We start from the raw sequence: 24,674 nt of genomic DNA, 5'->3' as shown, positions 1-24,674 counted from the left end.
AAAAAAAAAACAGTACAATGTAAAACAAAAAAGAAAAGTTAGTCAAAACAAAAGTATAAACCCAGCACGACATTTATTACACAACATAAATATAACAACTGTCAAGATACTGTATTTGAACAGGCATATATGTGAACTACAAATATAGACGTCATTGCTAAAGAGAGGATCAAGTTAGTTTCAGCAGGATACACTTTCTGCAGGTTTTGCTTCTTTATGAAATTAGAATCACCAAGAGATCTATTATAGAGCACTTAGCAATGAAGTACAGCCTTCCTACTGAGACTGGGGAGAGGAACACACACAGGACTAACTACAGAAAGATCCCATGCTGTTGATCTAGTCAAATAAGTTACCATACAAGACCAGAAGCATCATAACAATGGCATGTAGCTGTGGAGCTCAGGATGACCGATACCTCCCACATCCTCTACATGTTTGGACTTGTATGGATTTCCTATAAAATCATCTTACTCTCTGTTATTATTAAAAAAAAAAAAAAAAAAAGAGAGAGAAAAGAAACAGAACAGATGCCGTAAGATAAAAATTTTCTCGTCGTTAAATGTCTCTTGCTCCATGCAATTTGGCAAGTCTGGAAGGAGATGTAAATCATTGCAGTGTTGGATGATGAGTTGGACATGTGTAGAAAGAGAAAGAGGGGTTTTGTCTTTTATTATCGAGGGTGGGTTGTTGTTGTTGTTGTTTACTTTGATAAGATCAGTCTGCAGAAGAGGAAACAAACCTCTCCCCTATCTTTCATCGCAGGGGAGGGTGAGGGGTCTCTGCCCACCAGCCTTTAGTGACCCCTGGCTAATCTCAGGAGCTCCCTGACGAGACAACTGCGAACCAAAGCCCTTCTGAAAAATAATAAAAACACAATATATATATATATTTAAAAAAAAGCACCCAGAAGGGGCCAAACATCTCTGGCATAGCGGTTAAGTTTTCTCAGAAAACCAACCAAATTTCCCCGCCAAAGTTAGAGACGACAGGCGAGTCGACTCCCAACCGGCGCCCCAAGGCCGAGCAGCACCCGAACCTTGAGTCCGGAGTCCTGAACAAAAGAGTCGTGTCGAGGTGAGGTTCGGTTTGGTAACTCGACAAGCCCCTTCTGGCCGCGTCAAAACCTCCAATGGCAGAACGCTTCGTGGGCTTCACAGACAGAAAAGATTCAAACTCACAATAAAAACCAGTTCTGACAGCTTCCCGGTTCTTTTAATTGGTATTAGGGCGCATCACGATGCAGAAAAGAACATACGAGCTCATGTATAGTAATTTAATGGTATTATATATTTATAAACAACTGTAAGTTTTGTTTGTCTGATAAATCTAGAGAAGATTTTGGGTTCAGTTGTGTCCGCTCAAGTGTTTTCAGGTTGTAAATATCTAATTCCACACGAAATGAAAAATCACTAATAAACTTGCAGGACTCTAGGAATTTAACAAGCTGTGCCAGGAAATAGTGTGCAACATAATCCCTGTATAACTTATATTTTTGCACAGATTTAACAAATGACATATCACATGTTGATGAGCGAGTTTAAAGGTGCTGACTACGTTTTTACTTTAGGATAGAGCCAGGTCTTAATGCTAAGCTAACGGGCTGCAGTTATACAGACATGTGAATGGTATTTATCCAACACATGCTAACAAAGCAAATTATTACATTTAGAAAAAAATGTTTGAGACATTCCTCTAATGTGTGGAGCTGCTTTCGTCCACCGCGATGTCTTGATGAATCTCATTAGCACACGTAGCGAAGAGTCAGTGACAAAAAGATTAAACTGGTAAAACAATGTCAGTATTTATAACAGCTTTGATTAGTAGTTTTGCAATTATTTTGCTTTAGTAGGATTTGTGCCATCAGTTCTTAGTTTTTCAAATTTTGCCTCTTTAGATATGTATCTGTTTTAATTAAGTTAACTGTTCAATTATTTAGCTGTTAGTGTCTTGGTTTTTAACAGATTTATTGGAACTTTTTCTATATTTTATTTCTAGGGTTTGTCTTTTAGTTAATGTTTAACTTGTTGATGGATAATTTACGTAATAACTAATTAATTCACTGATTAAAACACCTTTATAACCATTTGCCTTGCCAGAATGTGGCGACAAAAATCTATGAGACAGGATGAGATAATCTTACAGATATGAGTAGCATTTTAAGCAAAAATACAACAAAATAAATTGTGTGTTACTGTTTGCTTTTGTCACATTGATGTACATAGTGTCACTATGTTAAAGAAAAAGTCATTGTGGTTTCACTGTCAGTTTGATTTCTGTCTGTGAATCTCACGAGAAGTCTCTGACTCGTGGTAAAGCCTGCTTCAGTGGAAAAGCTATAAAGTCTAGTTTCAACAAATTGTCTCCTTGCAAGTTACATTAAAGGACTAAACAAATAAATATCAAAGAAATGGTATGAACACTGGGATCAGAGAAAAAATGGCAATAAAATATAATTTAGGGGAAAAAAAACAAACGTGCAACATTTGACAGAATCAAAGCATAAATATCAAAGCATATATTAAAAAAAAAAAAAAGAAGAAGTTTGAAACATACAAGCAGGACAGCGGCCATGTAAAAGATACAACATTCAAGATCTTTCTAGATCCTGACGACAAGAGTCTCCCCCTGTGAGCTTTCAAGCAAAGTCGAAACAAAAAGGAAAAGCTCGGCCAGACGCTCTCGTCTGTCTGTATGATCCTGCTGAGGAAGACTAGTCTACATTCATCAGCAAAGCAGCAGCAGCAGAGTTATACCTCGCTATGTCAGCATACAGCAGTGCAGCAGTCAAAAACACAAGACTGACCGGAGTCATCAACAGAAGGAATAAAATGGCTAATACAGCTATTGAACACAGCCATGTTAGCACCCAGCCACTGACAGATTAGCACCACAGTTTACCTCCATGCTCAGTTTGTCGCTTCATTCGCAACCTGCGACTCAGTGCCAACACTGACTTCAAGGAGGGTCTGGCACTTCATAATAGCAAAGTTAAGAAATGGAAAGTTCTGTTTTATGTTGTTTTTTTTTGTTTGTTTTTTTTCTGTCTCGAAAAGGTCTCAAGAGGCAGCAACACAGTGCTCCACGTCAAAACCGCAGAAGAAGAAGAAGAAGAAGAAGAATGCATCGTAATCGACTAGGTAAAAAGCAGGCCCAGGTCTCCCTCTGTCTCAGACACAGTGGAAGTTTGCTCATCTCTAAAACGGACACACCAGCGGTGATAGCAGCAACAGCCAATACAGAAAACACAATAACGTGGCGTAGTGGGCAGAGAAAAAGTTAAAAACAGAACCAGGTTTCCCAAAACAGCATCAATTTAGCTTACAAGCTGTCATTTTTGCTCTTCTTCGAGTAATACTTGAACAGGGAAATCCCACAGGAAAGTTATTTGACCATCCAGACATGACAAACAGCTCTGATATTAAAGGTTGATTATTATACAAAATGCACTGATTCAGGGTTAAACTGAGGTTTTCATTTCATTATTGTACTTCAAGTTTAGGTTTTGGGAAACCCAGCCCCTTGTTTCTGTCGGGAAACCCCCTCCAGACTGACAGAAGGTGCAGATTTGTGTTCTCATATTTGATTAAGGCACCTGGTTCAGCAGGCATCATATTCAAAATATTGGTTTTTCTCCTTGTATTCGTAAAAACCAAGTGCAAGGTGAGTAATGCTGTTGGTCTTTTGACTGTCATAGGAAAAAAAGGTGTGAAAAAAAAACAGGGGTGTGTGGTAATAATATACTGTAACTGTGTCATGGACACCCTAAACCAAAATCTGAAGTCTCTTTGTGCTCATTCAATAGCAGCAAGTATGAAATCATACGATTGAGAGTACAGAGAGCCCAAAAAGCCATGCAACAACTCTGTGATGATGAGGACCCTCTCTGGTGATCGGCCCAATTGTTTCCCCAATCTGCGAGGAGCTCCAGACGCCACTTGATTCTCTCAGCGCTATGCAGGGAATCGGCATGCACAAACATAACTCCTGCTGCATTCTCGCCTCTGGGACAGAACGTGGAGGGTAGTAAGCGTACAGCCTCCGGTGACGAGGCGTTTTTACAAGCAGCCCACATGGGTTCAAACAAGACAGGATACATTTGAGATGCCACAAAAGAAACAGAAGGAAGCCAGACTCTGGGATCTGGCATCGCACCCAGCAAAGGGGAGGGAAATTTTAGTTTTGCAAACCCACTTATTTGGAAATATTTAGTAATGCATATTTTACAGACCCATCATTTCCTTAGAAGTTTGCTGGAAACAGCTACTGCAAGTATTTTGGTACTAATTATAGCAAAACAGGAACATATATTAAAAAAAAAAAAGCTGCTCCAGTGTAAACACTAAACTGACATACTATCATCCTATAAAGTGGTAAACATATTTGCAAACATTCATTTGTGTGCCTTAGTGTTGACTCTCCTTGTAGCTCAGTTTATGGTTTGATCAGCTCCTGGGGGACGTCTCTGGCTTCTTAGCAGGTAAATGCTCCACTATGTTCAGCGCTATAAGAGCAGTGAAAGAAAACCAAAACAATGAGCTGAAAGATGCTCAAACGCTATGCAGGGCTGATGGGAACTGCAGAGTCGTGTGATAAATCTTTAATATTTTATAAACAGACTGATTTAATGCAGCTTTAAACCCAACTACATGATCGTTAATTATCCAGTTGTTATTGAAAGCTTAATTTTCTGTAGATGTTTCGTCAAATATTGAACTGACCTGCTTTGTGTCCTCTAAATGACTAACTGGATTTAATGAATTATAAATGTGTCTCATATTAGTAACAAATTACATACAACAAGCAACAAGGAAACTTCTTGGAAATGATTTCAAAATTTCAGACTGAAAAACAAAGCATTACCATATATTTCCTCTGGAGACGGTGCTTTACAAATTAAATATAAACCAACCAGTAGAATTTGAATAAAGTTCAGTCAATTTGATCAAACATTAAACCCCACAAGTCCTAATACACCAAAATATGTGGATCTATTTTGTTGTTATGGTGCATGTTTTTGCTTCAACTTCGTGCGATGCTGTCAAATCCAGGAGACTGGCTTTTACAAAAGTAATAATGGTATGCTTAACAATAATGATCACACAGGTCAACAATACAGAAATCACCATTCTGTTGTCGTCGTTTAGAGCAAGAGTCGGTGCGAATCTTCCTCTGATTGGTCCAACAGTGAAATCATGTCATTTAATCAAAAGTCAGAATCGATGAGAATGATCGGGGGAAAGAGGGGCGGGGCGGGGGGGCGGGGAGTTTGGTCTGATGGGACAGTGTTATTGGTGAGTGGATCTGAATACAGATGCCTTTTTAATATGTCACATCGTTAATGAAAAGTAATCAGCACCATGTGACAAACCCCAGTTGGATCACGGCTGGAAATCAGAGTCCAATCCTTCGTGAGAGGAAGATGTTGCAGATTGTGTACGTTCAAAGACCAATTGGGAGAAAGCGGAGAAATTTTTGTGAATTCTTGTGACAAGTCTGTTGGCCTTTTGTATTTTTACTTTGTGTATAGAGCATTGCACCATAGTGATTGACATTGATAATCCATAACACACACACACGCACACACACACAATATATTTTTTTTTTTTACAGAGTAAAGAATGGCGACAATAATTGGAATACATAAATATATTTTCTTTTGATTTTATATGTCATCACATATGTCAGATAGAAGAACGATATTACCCTGATTTGCTGAAGAAGAGCTTTATGGATCCACGTAGCTTTTTATTGGACAAGAGTAGCACAAAGTTACACACTCTATTAGCTTAATAGTTGACTGTATAGGATTTATGTCATCAGAAATAAAAAGGATAAGGAATAGTTTTACTGGCGTGGATTTTTCACTCATTTCCTTGACTGTTAAAATGCCACAGAGTCTCCTGGTTTGAATGTAAAGTTGCACAGCTTGCGCCTATCATGTTAAATGTAAAAACCTGTGAGGACTCTTTCTTGAACCAGCCTCGTGATCGACAGCAAAACACACACAAGCTTCTCTTGTCATCCGGCCGTCAACCAGCGGCCCTTTAACCACTGTTGACCCCCTACCAGACCTGGGACGAAATCATAGCTGAAAAACAAATGCTTCAAATGTTGTCGCAACAACGCGCAGTTCGAGCTTTTGAAGCCATTTTTCAGACATATTTCACCACGTCTGCTACTTCAGTCAAGGTTGTTTTGAGCCAATCAGGCTGAATGGTTTTGTTGTTGTTGTTGTTGTTTACCGGATCGGCAGAGAAGTGCCATAAACCTTGGTTATGCTGACACGTCTGCCATGTTATTTTTGTTTGTGTGTATGTGAAGTTATTTAAGAAGGCAATAAGTGTCCGGATTGAGTCTCCATTTGTAATTGGCTTGCCATACAGTACAGTGATATAGTAACTTCCCCCAAGGCGGCCAGGAACATCTTTCAAGCGAGCTCTTCCTGGCCGCCCCAGGCTAAACCTCTCCTCATTAAGTCACAAGTAGAAATCAGTTTACAAATGATAACAATATAGCTCTCTGAAGAAATGTGTCTACACTGTACATCACCCTGAAGAGGAAGCCAAAGCAGAATCAGTTTTTCCATAGGAAACCTCTACTGAAGGCAAATGAATCATGACGCCAAGGGGGTCAGCATCAGGATCAACGTAGGGGCCCTGGAATCAAAACCCTCTTTTTTAAATTTTTTTTTTTTTAAGACCACAAACACACCATCACACGGTCCCTGACCAGGAAATAGACCTATCCTGTCAAGACACTGGGCTTCCCAAAGCCAAGCAATGATACGCTCTCGCACACCTCATATCATTTCATGGCTCTAGAAACGTTTAGATCTAACCCTCGTCAGGCCATTACACCTATTACTTGCTAGTTCATAGACCTAGCCAAGTCAGGTAAGAGACCTATCCTTGCAAGTAGTCGTCAAGTACACTTGCAGCATTCACACCAGGCCGTTTAGCAGCAAATGGAAGAAAAAAATGCTTTTCTTTTTGTTTTGTTTTTTTTCTTTTTTGGACAAAGTGCTTTTGTTTTTTAAACATATAAGATAGAGTACTCTATACATATATCTAACATTTAGAAGATACATATTAACTTATACTTTATTTACAAAAAAGAATCACTACTAAGAAAATAGCTATGGACGGTAGGGGAGAGCAAGTCATTAGGCTACAACTAGTCTAAGAAGTCAAATAAGAATCGTGGATACTCATCATTCTAGTTTCAGAAAAAGCACCATTTCTCCCTTTTTAGACGGAACGGAAAACAGTAAAAATATATATATATGCAGCACTAGCTGTTATTCAATCACACAGTACAGAAAGACTTTACCATCATCAGACATCATTCTGTGAAGGAGGACTTTCTTCACTTCAAACTAACCTGAATTCAGCCTCATTAAACTCCTGTTTTTCATTGTATTTGCCTGCTAATAGAATGAATTCTGGTTGAATTCTGAAAATTCCTGAGAATGGTAGCGTTTCCTCTGACGAGGCAACAGGGAGACAAAGCAACGGGCATTTTAAAAGGCTGCACACGCTGCCACTTCATGGCCTGAACGCCACAAATGTTTTGATGAACAAAGTTTTTCTTTAACACTGTGACCAGTCAGGAAGGATGTCTAAAGGCAAGGTGAAGCCTGGCAGAGTCAAATCAGTAACGCAACCCTAAAGGCAGCAATCCCAGGAAATGCAAAATTCAACCGGCTTCATGATGAAAGTGAGAATACGTGGGAAAATCTAAATGAGAGAGCACAGTGCTGAATCCAGATCAGTCTTGACAGACTCACAACAGCATCTGAGACAAAACTTCAGCTGGTTCCTCATCTGTCCTCACACCTCCACACTGTTGTCCTCTTGCTTTCCTGGACCCGTCCCCGTCCTTGCTAAAGACAGCATGTCCTCATTCTCCTTATAGACCAGCCAAACTAGACCGAGGCTTCGCCGCACTGCGTTTCAAATAAATCCAGTCCTGATTCTCTGCATTTCACTCAGCCAGCAAAGGAGAACAAAGGGGTCAGCTCATAGATCAAACTATCAGATTTGCATTTTAAGACCATTCTTCTCTTTTCCCTCCACGTCTCTGACCAAAGACCACCTCCAAACCAACAGGAAAACTAGCAGGCAGCTAAAACACAAAAATATATCAAGAACTTTTTTTGGTTTTTGTGTTTTTTTCCTCTAACTTTCTTGATGCAAGGATAGGCTTTAGAAATGTGTCATGCGTAAATGAATCAATTGTCATGAAAAGTGGCATTTCATCATCGATAGATATATCATTAATGCTTCTATATACAGTACTTTAAAACACAATTCAGTTAATATCTTGTTGATGAACTAGACCTCATCTACATATAGAAATCAAACAAGTGACACAGGAACATAATATTTTGGTTACTGTTGGTGACATTTTGACAAACAAGCAAAAATGTAACATAGCTTATCTACTAGCGCTCTTGGTTTTTGTCCTAGCTAGCGCCATTAACACGTTTAGCATGTGGAGGGAGGAGTCAGTTCAGGAATGAAGTGCTTCCTAAGCAACAAATCTACTGGAGAAGCCCACATATGGGGTTAATTTTTAGATTAAAAAAAAAAACCAAACAAACAAATGAATGTTCCTTTTCTGTACAGAATTGGACCCAAGCTAATTTCACAGTTCTATGAAGTTCCCTGACCCTCCCACATTTCTTACATTCAATACGGCGTCAGGTAAGCTGTGCAAAACCTTACTTTAACTGGCTGGTTGCCATTTCGTTGCATGTGTCTTTGGTACAAAAAACAATCAAAATATAGTGTGCAAATATTTTTTGTAACTCTAAACGAAAAATATCTGTTAACCCTCCCCAATCCCCAAAGACAGAGTACCAAAAACCAAAAGTAATCTATTGCAGAGCCCTCCTATATACACAGACTCTGTGGCATCACGCAACAAGAGCTTCCGTTTATTTATGTACATTCAGAATATCTTTAAACGACTGAAATACACAACACAAGTGTGTCCTTCCTCGCATTCACTAACAACCTCCCTCAGTGTAAAGTAGTCCTCTCCTAGCCTGGACCTCAGGGAGTTCTGACCAATCACCTCTTCTCGTTCAGTCCCTCTCACACACTCACTCAGACTTACAGAAACATACACATACATACACAAGGCACAATGAATAGAACTCTGATCAAACACTAGTATGAACACACCAAACTGTCATCACCAAACTGCCTGGTCATCTCTACTGTACAAAAAGGGGAGCCGGTGCCGTTTGCTGGGAGACACGTTTATATACAGTTTCCTAGAGGAGATGGATCACTGTTTATGTCGTCTTTATCGCCATCATCATCTTCCTCACAGTCTGTCTGTTCCCATACTGGCAAAATGCCCGTTTCACCCAGTCCAGTTATAACCAGCACAAGGCAAAAAAGCACCATGCTACATGCGCTCCGTCTCCACATGGTCAACTACCTCCTGCTGTTTAAGGTAACGTCGTCAAGGTTAGCTTTCTCCTGCCTGCCACGAACTTCAAAGCAGCTGGGAGTCTGATGCTCAACTGTTAAATTCTAATTAGAAATGCCCCCTACTACTGCGTCTTTGTTTCGAGCATTAAATCGCTAAATGTTAACTCCTCCCTCGTCGCAGCAGCGGAGCTGATTGGCAAACAGGGGATGGCATGAACATATTTAGGCCTTCAATACAAAATATTTCCTGCCACCCCTTAACACCTTGGAGTACGCAGACTTTTTTTTTTTTTTTTTCCTGCAGATTTCTTGGCTATCAAAGCCAATTTTATCAAAGTGCTTTACTGAATGGGTCAATTTAACAACTTGGAGTTCATTTTTTGTTGCCATTCGAGGTGACCCTCTTCTTGGAAATGATAACTGGAACTTTTCAACCTTTGATGGTATCTGACATGTAACAATCTATCATTACTACCTCAAACAAGTTGTGTCAAAGTATTCCAGTGGTTACGCTCATGTGACTGTCTCAGCCCTGGAAGCAGACCTCGAACAGAACCAACCCTACACATTGCTCTGTTAAACACATCTATTAATCACCAGTGGATTTAGGACGTGCTATTAGCTATACACCTAACCATCACTTGCTTGAAGAGGTGCTTTTCCCAACAGACGTTCACGATGAGTTGGGAGACAGTGACGCACTGACTCTGCACGCTGCGTGCAGAGACAGGAAGCTAGGGTGTACGCCATGCAGGTGCATGGCAAAAACAAGCACACATACATACACACAGGGAGTGGTATGTGTGTTTGTGTGACTAACAATGTGTATGTACTCTGGGTTGGAGGGGCATGCAGAGGGGAGCATAGTTACAACGGGACAGCACGGTGGTAATATTTTGTCCACTCCTCTCAGTGGACCGAGGCTTGTCTAGATTTTGGAGGTGGGGACTCGCAGGCCGACCAGTCCGCCGGTGGGATCGCCGCGTCCTGTGTTCTCCAAGATCTTATTGACAAAGTCGGAAGTCTGCCCAGCAACAGGTGATGGCACTGCATGCAAAAAGAGATACAAAAGTACATTCAAAATTCATATTTTTTGCCTTATGCACACAATTTTGTCCTGTGTACGTTATAGAACATGTTGCATGATTATTGACTGTTCAGCCTGAGTTTGATGTCAGCTGATCTATCAGCACCTCAATATCCTTGAAAAGTCAATAATTGTCGTTAAAGTTGGCTTCTGATTAAGTGTTTATGATACAATCCAAAGAAGATCTTGTCTTCTCTGGGTTAGCCGTAACTGATTGACTCGTTCAGTTAATACAAGCTTATACTTTTGAAGCAGAATTTTGCTCCTAAGTTTCCTGCATGGTCAAAATATTGGCTATAGATCCCTATCTGTTCCATGAAAGTGTGGATAAATTATTTTATTTAGTTTTCAATCTTTAAATAAAGAGCTTTTAATCCTTCAAAGACTATCTGAACAAACAGATTTTGGAGTGTTTACACAGAGATGAATGAACAAAATTTTTGGTCTCACCGAGTGTCTCCTGGATGAGTCGCTCCAGAGTGTCAGTCATGTTGGTTGAACGCGGAGAAGAGTCCTCTACTCGCACCACTATCTCCTCCTTGATGGCATTGATCACAAACAGCAGACGGTCTGCAAGAAAGCATGTGTTTGAGCAGAAGCATGGACGCAAAATACTGCGGTTCTGCAATCTATATCTAATCATGTTCATCAACAGGAAGCTAAGTTTTGGGTGTGACGATACTATAAATAGACACAAGTAAAATACAATAATCATTGTTATCATTGCTAATAGATTTAAAGAAATATATTTAACAGAAAACCACAGAAACACATGCAAAATTTAATGAACTGTGTGCAGAAAATGTTACGTATGCGTTGTCATGGACAACCTACCGTACTCTGTGCTGAGTCCCCAAAGCTTCACCTTGTTTGCTTCGTACTGGGCCTTCTTTTTTAAACGACAAGCTCTACAATACACACAGATGAATGAAGGTTACTGATGGATAACAGAAAAGAAGACCTCAATGAGGAGACCTTCAAATCTTGACTACAGCTTTACCTTAAACTGTACTCGTGCTTTATGCAATAGAACTGTGAATATCAGTGTGAGTACACATAAGATGGTTGTGCAGCTACACAGTGATGCATGCATGTTTCACCTGGACGCCAGCTTATTTTTCTCCTTGCGGGATCGGGGCCTTGCAGTCAGTGGCAGCTCGCTGACGGGGGTCAAGTCACTGATCACTTTGTTCAGTTTGCGAAGCTCAGTGCCGATCTGCAGCAGCTTGCGTGGATTTGGAGTCAGGTCTTCCACGTCTGTGCGGCGAGACTTCTTCAGCATGTATTTTCCTTCATTAAAAGTGACAAAGTGACAGCATTAGAGATGATTCTTGCATCCTATTTAATGCTTCATCACCCACTCTTGATTTCTACACATATCCAGCCAACTGTTAAATAAACAACATGATCTGGACAGTAAATTAACGATTAAAAACTTGCTTGCAACTCCATCGGCCAAAAAAATCTTTTTTCCTCTTTTCTTTATATAACTGTTCGGTCATAAAGACAGAATAAATCTATTTGAATTTTTCCACATTATGGTAATTTTTCACAACTTCACTGTTTGCTAAATCTCTCACACAGTACTTCTAACTTTTCTTATTGCTCAAACAGATAAGCTGCCATTTTCCATGTGCTGACTTTTGGTGACGTGCGGGGGATTTACCAGGTGTTGAGATCCATTAATAAAGTAAATAATCATTGTGTAATTGACCATCACTTTTGATTATGACAGATTTTTCAAAGGCCGCAAGCTTTAAATGATTTTCTGTTTTTGAAACTGTTAAAACATTTTCAAAACGCAGTATGACTCATCCTCTGCGTAATTCACTTAGAAACAAAAGGATAGAATAAACAGGAATATGAATGCATAAGAAATGATGTGCTGCTTATGAAAGTAGCAAATGAGAGTTTTTCATTTTCACTGTTTTTCAAGAAGGTTAAAACCTGTATCAATGCAACATGCTGTGTGAATCTACTGTTGTGCAAATTCCAAACTGTCACAGCCTTACTGAACGACAGGTACCACAGTGTTCACGAAAAGCCCTACATGGCGAGTTTTATACCATGATCGAGGCAGACTGTGTCAGTTTGTATCCAATTCCTTTGAGGATTCTCAAAAAGCTTTCAGCTAAACTGCTATTATTAGCAAGTCTTAAAGGCCTCTATGCTACAGCTGTGTATATACAGTTTATGTATGTGAGTGTGTACCATGGAGAGGCCCGTTCTTCTGGTACAGGTTGCTAGGCAGCGTGTGTCGGTCCCACTCAGACGGCTTCAGCATACGTTCCTGTTTGGAGGGGGTGAGCTGCTCACTGTACTCCCAGAAGTAGCGGCGCTTTCCTCTCTTCCGGCTGGAGACTCCTGCTGTCAGGCCTTTAATGTCGTCCATCAGCTCCACGTCACAGCCTGGTGGAGGTGGAATTAAAACAAGGGCAAAAATGAGAACAAGAAAAACCAGAAGAAGGACAATTAAGTTGAAAGACGAGCACAAAATAAGGTTACGTTTCGTCACTCAAAGTAACGGATAACTCAAATATTGACAAGCAGTTGTCAAACTTTAATGTGATGATGAAGGGTAACTACCTGGCTCAGAGAAGGCATCACTCATGTCATCGTCCTTGTCAGCTTCATAGTCTTCATCCTCCTCCTCCTCTTCCTCCTCCTCATTTTCAGACAGCTCGTGCTCGCTGCCGAAACCCTCATCGTGGTCTTCGTCGTCTAGCTCCAGCCCATCGCCTTCCTCCTCCTCTGCCTCCTCCTCGTCCTCCTCCTCCTCTTCGTCCTCCTCTAGCTGGGAGTGGGCTCTGCTGGCCAGTCTGCTGCAGGTCAGGAACAGAGAGTAGTTGTGTTCCTCCTCGCTTTTCTCCGTTCCCTCGACAACCAGAAGGCCACCGCTACCACCGCCGCCACCGCCGCCGCCACTGCTGGCCCCCGCCACACTTTCGCTGCTCACCAGCTCAGAGGTGCTGCCCTCCATAGCCTGGCTCGCCTCAACCAGCTGAGGCACATTGGCAGACCAGCCGACAGGCATCTCTCTCCTCCCCGCCCCCTCTGCCCTTCTCTCAAAGCTCGACAGGCTGCCGGAGCCGCCGGCTGCAGCACCGGAGAGTCCCACCAGAGCGGCACTTGCTGAAGTGGAGGCCTTCTCGTCTTGAGGCTGGGAAAGAGGTAAAGGGGGGTCTGACCTCTCAAAATCTGTCTGAGGAGGCATGTCAGCTTGAGCTTTATGTACAGCGCTCACACGGACTTTAGCCTTCCGCACAAAGTCAGAGTTGTGTGAAGTCGGGGCCGCCATTTTGGTTCCTCGCCCCGGGGGCTTGATCTGAGCCTGGCCGTGGTCCTGGGTGAGACTGAGGTGGTTCTGGGTCTTGGCCATAGTCTCAGTGCTGGAGGGGACGGGCCTGGTGGCTTTTTGGGAACCTTCAGGAAAGTCTGGGAGAAGGCTGCGTGAAGGACGGGAAGAAGATGTGGAGCTTGGTGAAGGCCGTGCAGATCCTTGGCCAGGGACAAGGAGTCTCTTACTGTGACAGGGAAGCTGGGGCAGTTGAGGCTGAGGCTGGGGGGTAGGCAGGCTCAGGTCAGCGGGGGGGTAAAGCGCCTCACATACAGGCTGCGAATCCTCGCTGTTGAGCTGAGCCAGCGTTGGGGTTCGACCGATCACTTCCTCGTCCTGATAGGGACTGGAGAAGTCATCCAAACCGAGGAAGTCCACCTCTTTGGTACCCCAGATGTCACAGCTGGCCAGCCGTGTGTATCTGTAACACACACAGAGATGCAGTGAAACCTTTCAGTAACTTCTCATTGTAAACAATCGCCTTAAAATGTAACCATTTAGTGATTGAGCTGAATATCAATTACTCAAATCTTTTAGAATATCTGCAAAGTGCTTGTTGATGCAAGTGATTATTTTTCATCCTGTCTGCTTGCACATTTGAATGTAAACATATCTGCAAATATTTACTATAAAATTAGTTGATCAACAGAAAAGTAGTCAGTAACAACTGTTCTGAATACCCAAACTGTGCTGCTCCATCCTCCTATAGACCATTCTAAAGTGAATATGTTTGTGCTTTGGGCTGTTGCTACAACGTTTCAATACATTACCTTAGACTCTTGGAAGCTGACTGACTTTTTTGTTTTTACTATTTTCTGCCATTTTATAGCGCAGATGAATTATTAAATAATCAATTAAGTGTTCAGCAGAGTCATCAATAATGTAAATGATCGCCATTCATTGCAGCCTGAAATGTAAACCTGTTACCTCCAGAGTCTGACTGATCCAGAGGAAACAGACGGCGAATTAAAGTTACACATTGAAGTGCACTTAAAAGAGCAAAGGCCACTGGTCACATGATAGGGTCATACAACATTTAAACACAAAACCACATGACAACTTGATTCAATACAGCTGTGAGGTGAATTCACACTGAACATGATGCAAATTTGTAACTTTAATCTGGATTGTTTTCACTTTTTCTATCACTATTTAAAAAAAAAAAAAAATCCATTGTGGTCATGTATTTTCAAAGTTAGCTTGCTACACTGTGTGTGGAGTGTGTGTGTGATATGTCACAGCAGTTCTGTTAATTTCCTTAGCACACTAAACTTGATGTAGAGTCACGGTTAGGGAGAAGTGCACATTTTTTTTAAAGCCGTCTGAATGATTTTTGCATTCCTCAGTTTGCATACAGAGCAAATTTGCAGCTGCTCATGTTTGTTTTGAGTTCAGTTTTTGACTTTTATCTCAGTCATCAAGACATGAAGGAAGTGAAACCTCTTCCTACCACATCATACCAGCGAATCCAAGACGAAAAAAGAAAGTTCACCACGTCTGATATTTCTAATTTTGACACATAGACGCTTGTCTGCTTTAATTTCTTAAATGGAGGAAGGTTGGCAAATGAAGAAAACTATAGTTTAGTAAAAGCCAGAATAAGAATCAAAAGTACTGCAGAACATAGCAAGACCTATACAGAGCATCACAACACATAAGAGCAATCAAACAGCAGCATGGGACTAGAGCATGACTTGTTCATTAGCCAAAAGATACAACACTTTCCTCTGTTTCACATAAAAAATGACCTCAGTCAGCCCTGTAAGCAGCAGATTTCCCTCAACCTTGCAACAACCAGCACAACTCCACCTGAGGTTTAATAACTTCAAGATTTCAGAGATTTCTGCCTGCCCTCAGCTGACACTCAACACTGGGGAAGACAGAACACAAACTATTTTAACGGCGAAGCATCAGAGTAGCTGCAGGACAGACGAGCATCACCTGAGATCCCTGGAGACTGCGGCAGCCGGCTGCTTTGTTGTGTACCGGCCTTTTAAACCACACCCTGCCTCCACACAAAACCACTACCAGCTTTAAACCGTCCACTGGTGCGTCTATGTTGGACCAAGGGGAGCCGCCTTGATGATTACAGGTCAGTGGCAGTAAACACCTGTCGTCCCTGATAACGTTCACAAGCTGATTTCAATTCTAGCTGCAGTTTTCCCACAGAGAAAATCAGTCGAGTCTGTCATTGAAAGCCCACACAATGTAGAGGAACACTACAACCTCCTTACTTCCAAGTGGGAGCTTCTTAAATGCAAGAATTTGTTTAGTTTTAGTCTTTATTTTACACTTTTTGGGCTTGTAACGGCTGAGCAGTTTGAAGACATGATCTTGAAAACTAATAAGATTTTCTGCAAAAAAAAATCTACAAATTATTCATCACATTATATTATTATTATTCAGGCTGCAACTAACAAATATTTTCATTGTTGATTAATATGTATTTTTTCAGATTAATGGGGTTTGGTTAATAAAGTGGTGAAAAATATCAATCAGTGGTTCTTAAAGACAAAAATGACTTCATCAAATGCCTAGTTTTGTCCACAATCTAAACATATTTAGTTAACTGTAATAGACATAAAATAGTAGGAATAAATATAGAGAATATTCAATTTGAAGAGGAGTTTAGATTTGTTTTTCTTTTTTAAAAAAATGCTCAAACTGATGGGTCGATTATTGAAATAGTCAGCAATCAATTCCATAGTTTACAACATCTCTAGTTATTCTTGCATTTTTATAAATAGAAGAGTTTCAAGTTGAAGAAGAAAAGAAGTTTGAAGAAAACTATAACTTATAAATGGCACACTGGTACAAATACACAACACAACTGTGGATCAGGCTATTGTATTTTTGCCAGCTTGGAAAAAGATTTGAAAAGCTTGCAAACTAGAACAGAAATACTCCCAATTCACATGTTGTTTTGCAGAAAATGTAGCTTATTCGGACAAAGTGCAGAACTCTATCTCACATTTTAGTATGAAGGATGACGCTGCTGTTATTTAGTATTCCACCTACTATAAAGAAACACCATGAAAATACACCAGCATGTGAAAAAATAAAGAGGTTACTTTATGGGATCAGGTTAATAAAACACTGGATCCTTTTGCATTTTGCATGTGATTTGAATATTCCAATATATTAGGACAAGCGTCACGACCAGCTAGTTTCAACTGCAGCATTTTAAGCTGCTCCAAAGGATTATACGATTTTTTATTTTCCCCACATGTCGTTCTTAGACTCAGTCGGGGACTCATTGTCAGAGAATGCTGGGTACAACTTTGGCAACGTAAGTAAGAAAGAGGAGAAACACAATGTGTGATTTTAATTACTTATTAGCTTTATTAATTAGCTGTTAAATTCTCCAGCATGTTACATGCCTTAATTGCTTGCTTGTTGTTGTTTAGCCTGATCTAAAAATACGCTGCAACAAATAAATAAATAATCCAGTACCTGGTGAGGTCTTCCCAGTAGGAGTCCCACTGTTCGAACGCTGAGCTGCTGCAGACCGTCTCGCACTCTCCCAGACCCATGAGCTGATCCACGCAACCCTCCACCTCCTTGCCTCCATCCCCGACCCCGACAATGCTGTCGCCACAGGGGCTCTGCCGGTGGGTCATGTCTCTGTCCTGCAGAGAAGAGCAAAAAATAAATAAAAAAATATAAAGATGAGTCAAGCAGGTGGTGGGTTAGAAGATGCTCTAGTTTAGTTTGTGCTGCTGAGCTCTTGTGTATTGTGAGAAACTGACTGCAGGAACCTGAAGCTGTTATGCAGCTAAACTTTAAGGTTTTGTAAGATTGGGAGATACCGAGATAAGAAAAGAAAATCTGCACATTTGTGTAAAGTGGAGTGCATAACAAACAAGTGATTGAAAGGAAAGAAAAATACAAAATATACTAGTTTTCCCATCAAAAAGGCAGGTTTATTTAAAAAAAAACTGCGAAAATGAACCCATAAAACCCACAAAATCCAGAAAAGGGGTTTTCTCCTTTAATGTATGCACTAAAAACAATGCTGTGCAATGTTTTTAGAAACTTCAAATGTTTTATTTTTTATCCACTATGGAAGAATACATCTGATTAACCTCAAATTCACAAACACAAAGCCAGAGCCATAAAAAAGTACCTGCAGGACAGAAACAAAGACAAGGAGCCCTGCAACAGATGGTTTGGCCCCCACAGAGCCCTGATCTCAGCATCATCAATGTGGGATTACATGACGAGACAGAAGACTGTGAGACAGCCTAAATTCACAGAGGAACTGTGGCAATTTGTTCAAGGTGCTTGGAAAAGCCTTCCTGCAGAGTACATTGAGAATTGTGTGCTGAGGAGAAATAGTGCTGTTTCAAAGTCTTAAGGCGGTCACACCAAATGAAAAACTAACCTGCGGATTGAAGAAAATGACAGGTCATCCAACCCGCCACCATCCTGTTAATGTGTTGCTGTGGCGCAAGAAATTGTGAGCGTGGCAGTGAATCACTACTGTTTAGTCTACAGCGGACGGTAAATTGAGGTAGACACCTGCAGCTGACAGCATGATTGGTGACAGGAGAGCTTTCTGTTTAAAGCTGCTTCACATCACCTGCCTGTGAGTCTGGCAAATGTCACACGGCCGCTAAACAATTAGACACAGGCCGCTATGTTTAAAATGCCACGCTGGAAGCCGAGCTGACCACATGCCAATGTTTATTTACGGTTTTTAAAATCGTCACAACTAGTATGATTAAACATGACTGCAAAAGGCGTTGGAATTAAAAGTATTTTATCAAACAAATGAGTGAAAATCGCAAAAAATGAAAAAGTTGTATGATCTGGTACACTTTCTCACGTAACATTTTGAACCCTAAAAAGTGCTGGTGGCTCTGAAAGGCACAAAATTTGATCATTCCAACAAAATAAGAAAAAACAGAAAGGAAATGTCAGATTTTCAACTTTCTCTTTTCTTTCGGTTTTGTCGACCAAAATCAAATTTTAAAGTCGTGACATTTCATTAAAGTCACTTTATTCTACATGCCTCATTTAAAAATTGCCTAAAAAAATTAAGCACTTACAGTTAGCAGACTCTGTAAAAACAAAAAAATTCTGAACATCTTAACACAACCGAGAAGCCGCGACTGACTCAGCTGTGGCCCACAGTCACGTAAGTAAAATTTAGGGACTTTTCAGCTAAACTGCTCTGAACCGGAGGAAGTGTTTACAGAGAGCAAAGATGAAACCAACCTAAAATATAAGCAGTGAAATATCGTATGTAGGGTCTTCATTTTCCCACCAGTGTTTGTAAGACCTGGGCAGTTGGAAAAAATGTACACGTTGAAGTTTTTTTAGTATTTGTAAATGAGTAAAACTTCTTTCTTTTCAATGATTTTTACTATTCTGTGTCAATACTGCACAAAAGAAATGTTTTACTTCAATCCATGGTTGTGCTTTTTCCATAGAAAAGCAGGATGTTACACAGCAGTAGGGAAAAAAAGCCCACTGTATGTAAGTAAATGAAGAGGACTAAAAACCACCTAGAAACACTTCAGGGTTCAGAGAGTTAATACACAAAATATAACCCTGACAAGAGGGTTCAGTGAGTCAGTATACAAGGAATGCAATATAACCTCAATATTTTCAATTTACGTGCAATTATTTCATTAAAAAAGGCCTGTTGCTGTCCCTGTGGAGATTTTCAATACAGAAGGGAACTCATATAACATACTCATAGCATGAATGATGATTTCATTCTGTTTACCTATTCAAGGCTTCAAGACAAACTGTCTTTTGTTGTGTATTCATTTCCTAATAGCGTTTCTATTTTCATTTCATTTCAATTGTTGCAAATTTCATGTAAAGCATTTGACTGCAACATTTCTAAGCTACAGTATACACAAAAACTAAATACTTCTGCCCCACTAACTGTACTCTGAATTAGTACTCTCTATGGCATTTGGTGAGTGTTGTCTGCTGCGTCCCATGTAACCTAATATCGGTGTTTGATATGGGTGGGGACGCCCGTGCCGAGCTGACCCTTGAGCAGCTGTGACCGCTCAAGCCACGCTGGCACAGCGCGGTGTTTTTCCACTGCACAGCATGGCGAGGTAAAACAAGATGTTTACCTTGATGACGTGCTGGAAGGTGTGCTGAATCTCAACCGCATTAGTCTTCTGTAGCTCTTTATCAAACAGCTCGCTGTGGCTGTTTGTGCTGCCTTGTGTGATGCCACCCTGCAACATTTAAAACTCACTCTCTGCCCAAATATCTTGGAGTAGGTCCAGATCTAGTTCTGCAAACTGATTCTACTAAAAAGTGACAACACTTACAAAGCCACACTAACTTGATGACATACTAATTGCACTTCGCATAGCTGCCTCAGGAAAACGATTAAACTAGAAGCTGCAAATGTAGTGAGACACACAAGTATTTGTATGTGTTGGCAACCTGCCCTCCATGTCTGACACTGCTGTGCCGTCAGTATCAGTGTGTCTTTCTATCTGCCACACACAGCGAGCTTCTTTGAGAGGATTAGTTTGTACCACAACTAAAGATGTGTTCTTTTTATTTCGGCTTTGCACAGAAATGAAGACAAAAGCGGAGTGGAAATAAGCAACAGCTGATGCTCTGAGAACAGACAGATGCGACTGAAGTGGGGAACAACCATCAGTATGCTGAGAATAACTTTTAATGACAGACTGTGTTTTGATGTAAATTGTACTGAAGCACAACAACCTTAAAAATAAAAATCCTTGAAAGTGATATTCCCACTTATCAGCTGTAGCAGAGCGACTGCATTGCTTGAGAAGGCTACTGTATATGTGACAGAGGAGGATATTGAATTTTAGGCTGTTGACCTTTAAACTTGAATCCTTGGTTCAGATGTAACTCAGTGGCAGCTCAGCGTGAGCAGCTGTGACTGATGTGAAAAGAAAGGCTGTTCAAAGGATGGTTAGCAAGACCTGATGCCTGTATGTGGCCTTATTTTGCAATCTTTGAGAGGACCAACTTTGACTCAGACCTACTGTACAGCTGCACGAAAAAAATGACATTGTGACATTTTGTTTTTCTGCGAAATAAAAAGAAATTCAGGAATTTCTACCAGACATCTTAATTAACTCTATTTAGGATTAAATAATTACGCCAGAGTGATTTGGGTGATTTTGTAGAGGAGAGCATTTGCCTCAAAAATCACAAATAATTAAATAAAAAAAGCTTCATATGACGATTTAAACCTTTCTCACATTCAGATGTGGCTTCACACTCATCATACAGAGCTTTGTGGTGCTAATTTAAATGAAACTAATTAGTTGTGTTACCTGGTGCAGCACTGCAGTACCTATTTATGATCAACATCAACCTTTCTGTAGTTGAAATATGTCCATGTTATTTATGTAGCCTTGCTTATCAGTGTTTCTGTCCTGTTCCTCACATATTTTGCCGTGCACACGAGGAGTCTGTTTGTCGACAAACTCTATGTCTTGTGAGTAAACTTAAAAAAAAAAGAAACTCATTGTATCCGAGCACCCTCAAAATGGAGTAAATCATGTTCTATCAAACAGGCTCTTCTTGTAGATTAGTCATGGAAAATAAGAGCTGCGTGAGCTTACCGTTTGTATCAAGCAGTGAAAAAAAAAAAAAAAAGCTGCAGCAAGATGTGTTTGAGCTGATTGGCTTCACTTCACGTTGCACTTCCTTTATTGAATTGTCGATGCTGAAACAACATGTTGTGCAGCCGTACTCAAAACCATTGTTGCACGGACATTTTACAGTTTGTAACCTTGAGGCTTGTTCTCATAACTTTAAAGTCTGAGGAGGAAGACTTGGTTTTTATGAGTAGAATTAGGTTAGGATTAGACACGTAGTTGTGGTGGTTAGGGGGAGACGAAAGGGAGGGCCCTCACAAATATAGCAAAACCAACTTGTGTGAGTCTGTGGGGATTGCGTGTGTGTGCGTGTGTGTGTGCGTGCGTGCGTGCAGACACTCACCAGCTCGTACATGAAATCTGGGTCAGAGCTGGTGGCGAGCAGCTCAGTGCTGGTCAGGGCCTGGTCAGCAAACGAGTAGTTCTGAAAGGCGTCCCCAAAGGGAGGCTCCATCCCACTGACGCTGGGCTGCAACACAACAGAGAAAGAACAAATAAACCAACACTGGAGTGAACGAGCAACAGCACACATCGCCAGAAGCAAAATCTGATAAACCCCGAGCTTAACCTCAGTCTTTCTTTGTCTTCCTTCCTATCTCTTCTGTCACACTCAAGTTCGGCATTGTATTTGTTATTTCTGACATTGTTCACTTTTTAAGTTTCTATTGTTCATTGTAGCGTGCATTTGTTTGATTTCCACTACCGGACTTTCATAGTTTGCTTTCTGCCAAGAATTTTACTGCAAATGACAAACCAGCCAAACAGAACCAGCAAGCAACAGGTATGTGTGTGTCTGTGTGTGTGCCAGCATTAACCAAAACTGGCCTCGGCGCAAGGTATTCGAAATATGCGAGTTCAGTGTTCATCTGATTTACTTTTCAGAATCTTTGAGGAGAGATTATCAGCAACAAAGACATATCTGTGATAAACACGATATCTCACAACAATTTAAAGGAGCTCATGAATCGCCGATTAAAAAAAACGCCACCAGTGCAATAACAGTTAACAAAAACGTGTTTCCCCAACAAAAAAAATCTATCAAATTACATGCAACCACTTTTAACCTTTAAAACAGCACTAATTCTCATATATACCACCTATTATTCCTGGTTGAGTGAGTTTAAAAGATGTTATGACTTTATTAGGTCATCTAATGTAACTTGATAGAAGCCATAAATTCTACCTTAATATAGATAATAATAAACACTGACTAAATACATCAACCGCAGGTTTCTATAGGTGTTTCTAATGTTCCGTGCATCCACACGCACAGACATGAGAGAGAAGAATATCAGAAACACATGTGAACATAATTTTAGATCATCAATCAACACACAGCTGAATGAGGACATCTTTGAGCATTTTGATAAAACTTATTATAATTATAAGTGATGAGTGTGGTGCTGGGCTGCATTAGATAATACCTACTAATTCAGGGAGCAGAAATTAAAATAGTATTTTTCCTAAACAAGCAATTTGGATAAAGATCCCTCTGCATTTTTTTTTTTTTATTTATCACCACAGACCACTGTACTGTTTCTCTTTCTTTCTTTCTTTCTTTTTTTTTTTTTTTTATTTATCACCACAGACCACTGTACTGTTTCTCTTCACCTTGTACAGCTCAGACCTTTAAGCTGAACACAATTTGCATCCTGGGAGAAGAGGATGGAGGTGGTGGAGGACTACAGATACCTGGGCATTCACGTGGACGAAAGACTGGGCAGTAGATTCGACACTGAGGCTGACTACACGGAGAGACAGAGCAGACCGTACTTCTTCAGGAAGCTTAGATCCTTCAGTGTGCGTAGCAGTACGTCGCATCTCTTCTACCAGTCTGTTGTTGCCAGTACAACTTTTTTTGCAGCCATCTGTTGGGGCAGCAGCAGCAGAGAAAGCAACTGAACAAGCAGATAAAGAAGGCTGGCTCTTTGCTGAAGGCTGCTGTGGAGCCCCTGGAGTTAGTTGTGGAAAGGATGACGCTAAACAAGCTGCTCAACATGGAGGGCCACAGTACACGGCCCAGACACAAGCTACTGATCGGAAAACCTTGTGTCTTCAGCATGAGGCTCCTTCAGCTCTGCAGCAATAAGCACCATTACAGGAGGTCAGTATCGCTATCTACACCGTGTACACATTTTGCATTAACACCAACATCTGCTTCTTTCTAATACAATCTGTGCTTTTAAGTAAATAACTCAATTTTTATTCCTATTCTGATTATTCAGGGGTTAAATGGGACTGTCTTGCTCATTATTCCAACTCAATTCACTCTGCTGGCAGAAATATCAGGTTAACAATACTGCCAAAACATCAAAGAAGATGAATTTTTAAAAAATGAGGGAGAAAAATGAAAAAGGAAAAATATAATTTATCAAGTGGAATGAAAAAAATAAATGAGATCATAAAAAGAACAAGAGATTGGCAAAAAAAATAAGAAAAAAATAGTACACGTGTTTTGCGTGCGATATGTATGACAAGTTAATTGTCATATTCAGTGATGCTTTATGTGTCCTTTACTTTGTTACATGCAGTCACATATTCTGCAGCAGGTATGTTACATGTCCTTCTTCTAATAGACTGTTTCTTTGGGATTCACAAGTTGACTTTCTGAGAGTATTCCTGTCTTATATCATTGCATCTGTCACGTCATAAGGATGCGTGGTGGCTCGGTGGTTAGCAATTGTCGCCTCACAGCTAGAATGTTTGCGTCCTGACCTGAGCCTGGGATCTTTCTGTGTGGAGTTTGCATGTTCTCCCCATGCAGTGTGGGATCACCGGGTGCTCCGGCTTCCTCCCACAGTCCAGAAACATGCAGAGGTTAATCAGTGTTTCTAAACTGTCCGTAGGTGTGAATGCAAGTATGCTTGATTATGTGATAGACTGGCGACCTGTCCAGGGTGTCCCCTGCCTTCGCCCTGAGTCGGCTGGATTAGGCTCCAGCCCCCCCGCGACCCTAGTGAGGATTAGGTGGTATATAGATCATAGATGGATGTCACATTTTAAGAAGACGTGCATGTCTTTCTCTACCTCATCTGTCTTGCAGCAACCACAGCCTCTAATCTGTCTCCCTCTTTTTCCGTCTATTAACGACGACATTTTACAGTTGAAAGGTCAACTTGCGAGTGCTCTTAGATGGACAAACTATGAAGTCCTCATTTCTGAAGTACCTCAAAAATACTCTGACA

The 24,674-nt window shown here is 40.7% G+C and overlaps 1 protein-coding gene and 1 long non-coding RNA gene across 3 annotated transcripts in view; one reads left to right on the top strand and one right to left on the bottom strand.

The window, feature by feature from the left end:
- Nucleotides 1–1,179: 1,179 nt before the first annotated feature.
- Nucleotides 1,180–19,565, top strand: LOC103369967 (uncharacterized). Its single transcript, XR_520857.1, has 3 exons — nucleotides 1,180–1,266; nucleotides 15,968–15,972; nucleotides 19,554–19,565. It is a non-coding gene; the product is annotated as an uncharacterized LOC103369967 (long non-coding RNA).
- The window catches only part of crebrf (creb3 regulatory factor), a 32,470-nt gene continuing 10,008 nt past the window's right edge, over nucleotides 2,213–24,674 (bottom strand). The window contains exons 3-10 of one of the 2 annotated variants that reach the window (XM_008298838.1): nucleotides 21,833–21,958; nucleotides 17,324–17,499; nucleotides 13,120–14,291; nucleotides 12,745–12,942; nucleotides 11,634–11,823; nucleotides 11,368–11,441; nucleotides 10,984–11,103; nucleotides 2,213–10,493 (exon numbers count right to left, since the gene is read on the bottom strand). In XM_008298838.1, coding sequence (XP_008297060.1) covers nucleotides 10,375–10,493; nucleotides 10,984–11,103; nucleotides 11,368–11,441; nucleotides 11,634–11,823; nucleotides 12,745–12,942; nucleotides 13,120–14,291; nucleotides 17,324–17,499; nucleotides 21,833–21,958 — 2,175 coding nt within the window. In that variant the 3' untranslated portion in view covers nucleotides 2,213–10,374. Of the gene's footprint in view, nucleotides 10,494–10,983; nucleotides 11,104–11,367; nucleotides 11,442–11,633; nucleotides 11,824–12,744; nucleotides 12,943–13,119; nucleotides 14,292–17,323; nucleotides 17,500–21,832; nucleotides 23,002–24,674 lie in introns of those variants that run through there. The other variant, XM_008298837.1, reaches the window with a different exon arrangement.

This window comes from Stegastes partitus, unplaced genomic scaffold (genome assembly GCF_000690725.1).
Source record: "Stegastes partitus isolate 25-593 unplaced genomic scaffold, Stegastes_partitus-1.0.2 Scaffold1354, whole genome shotgun sequence".
NCBI lineage: Eukaryota > Metazoa > Chordata > Actinopteri > Pomacentridae > Stegastes > Stegastes partitus.
This window is presented reverse-complemented; position numbering and strand designations above follow the sequence as displayed.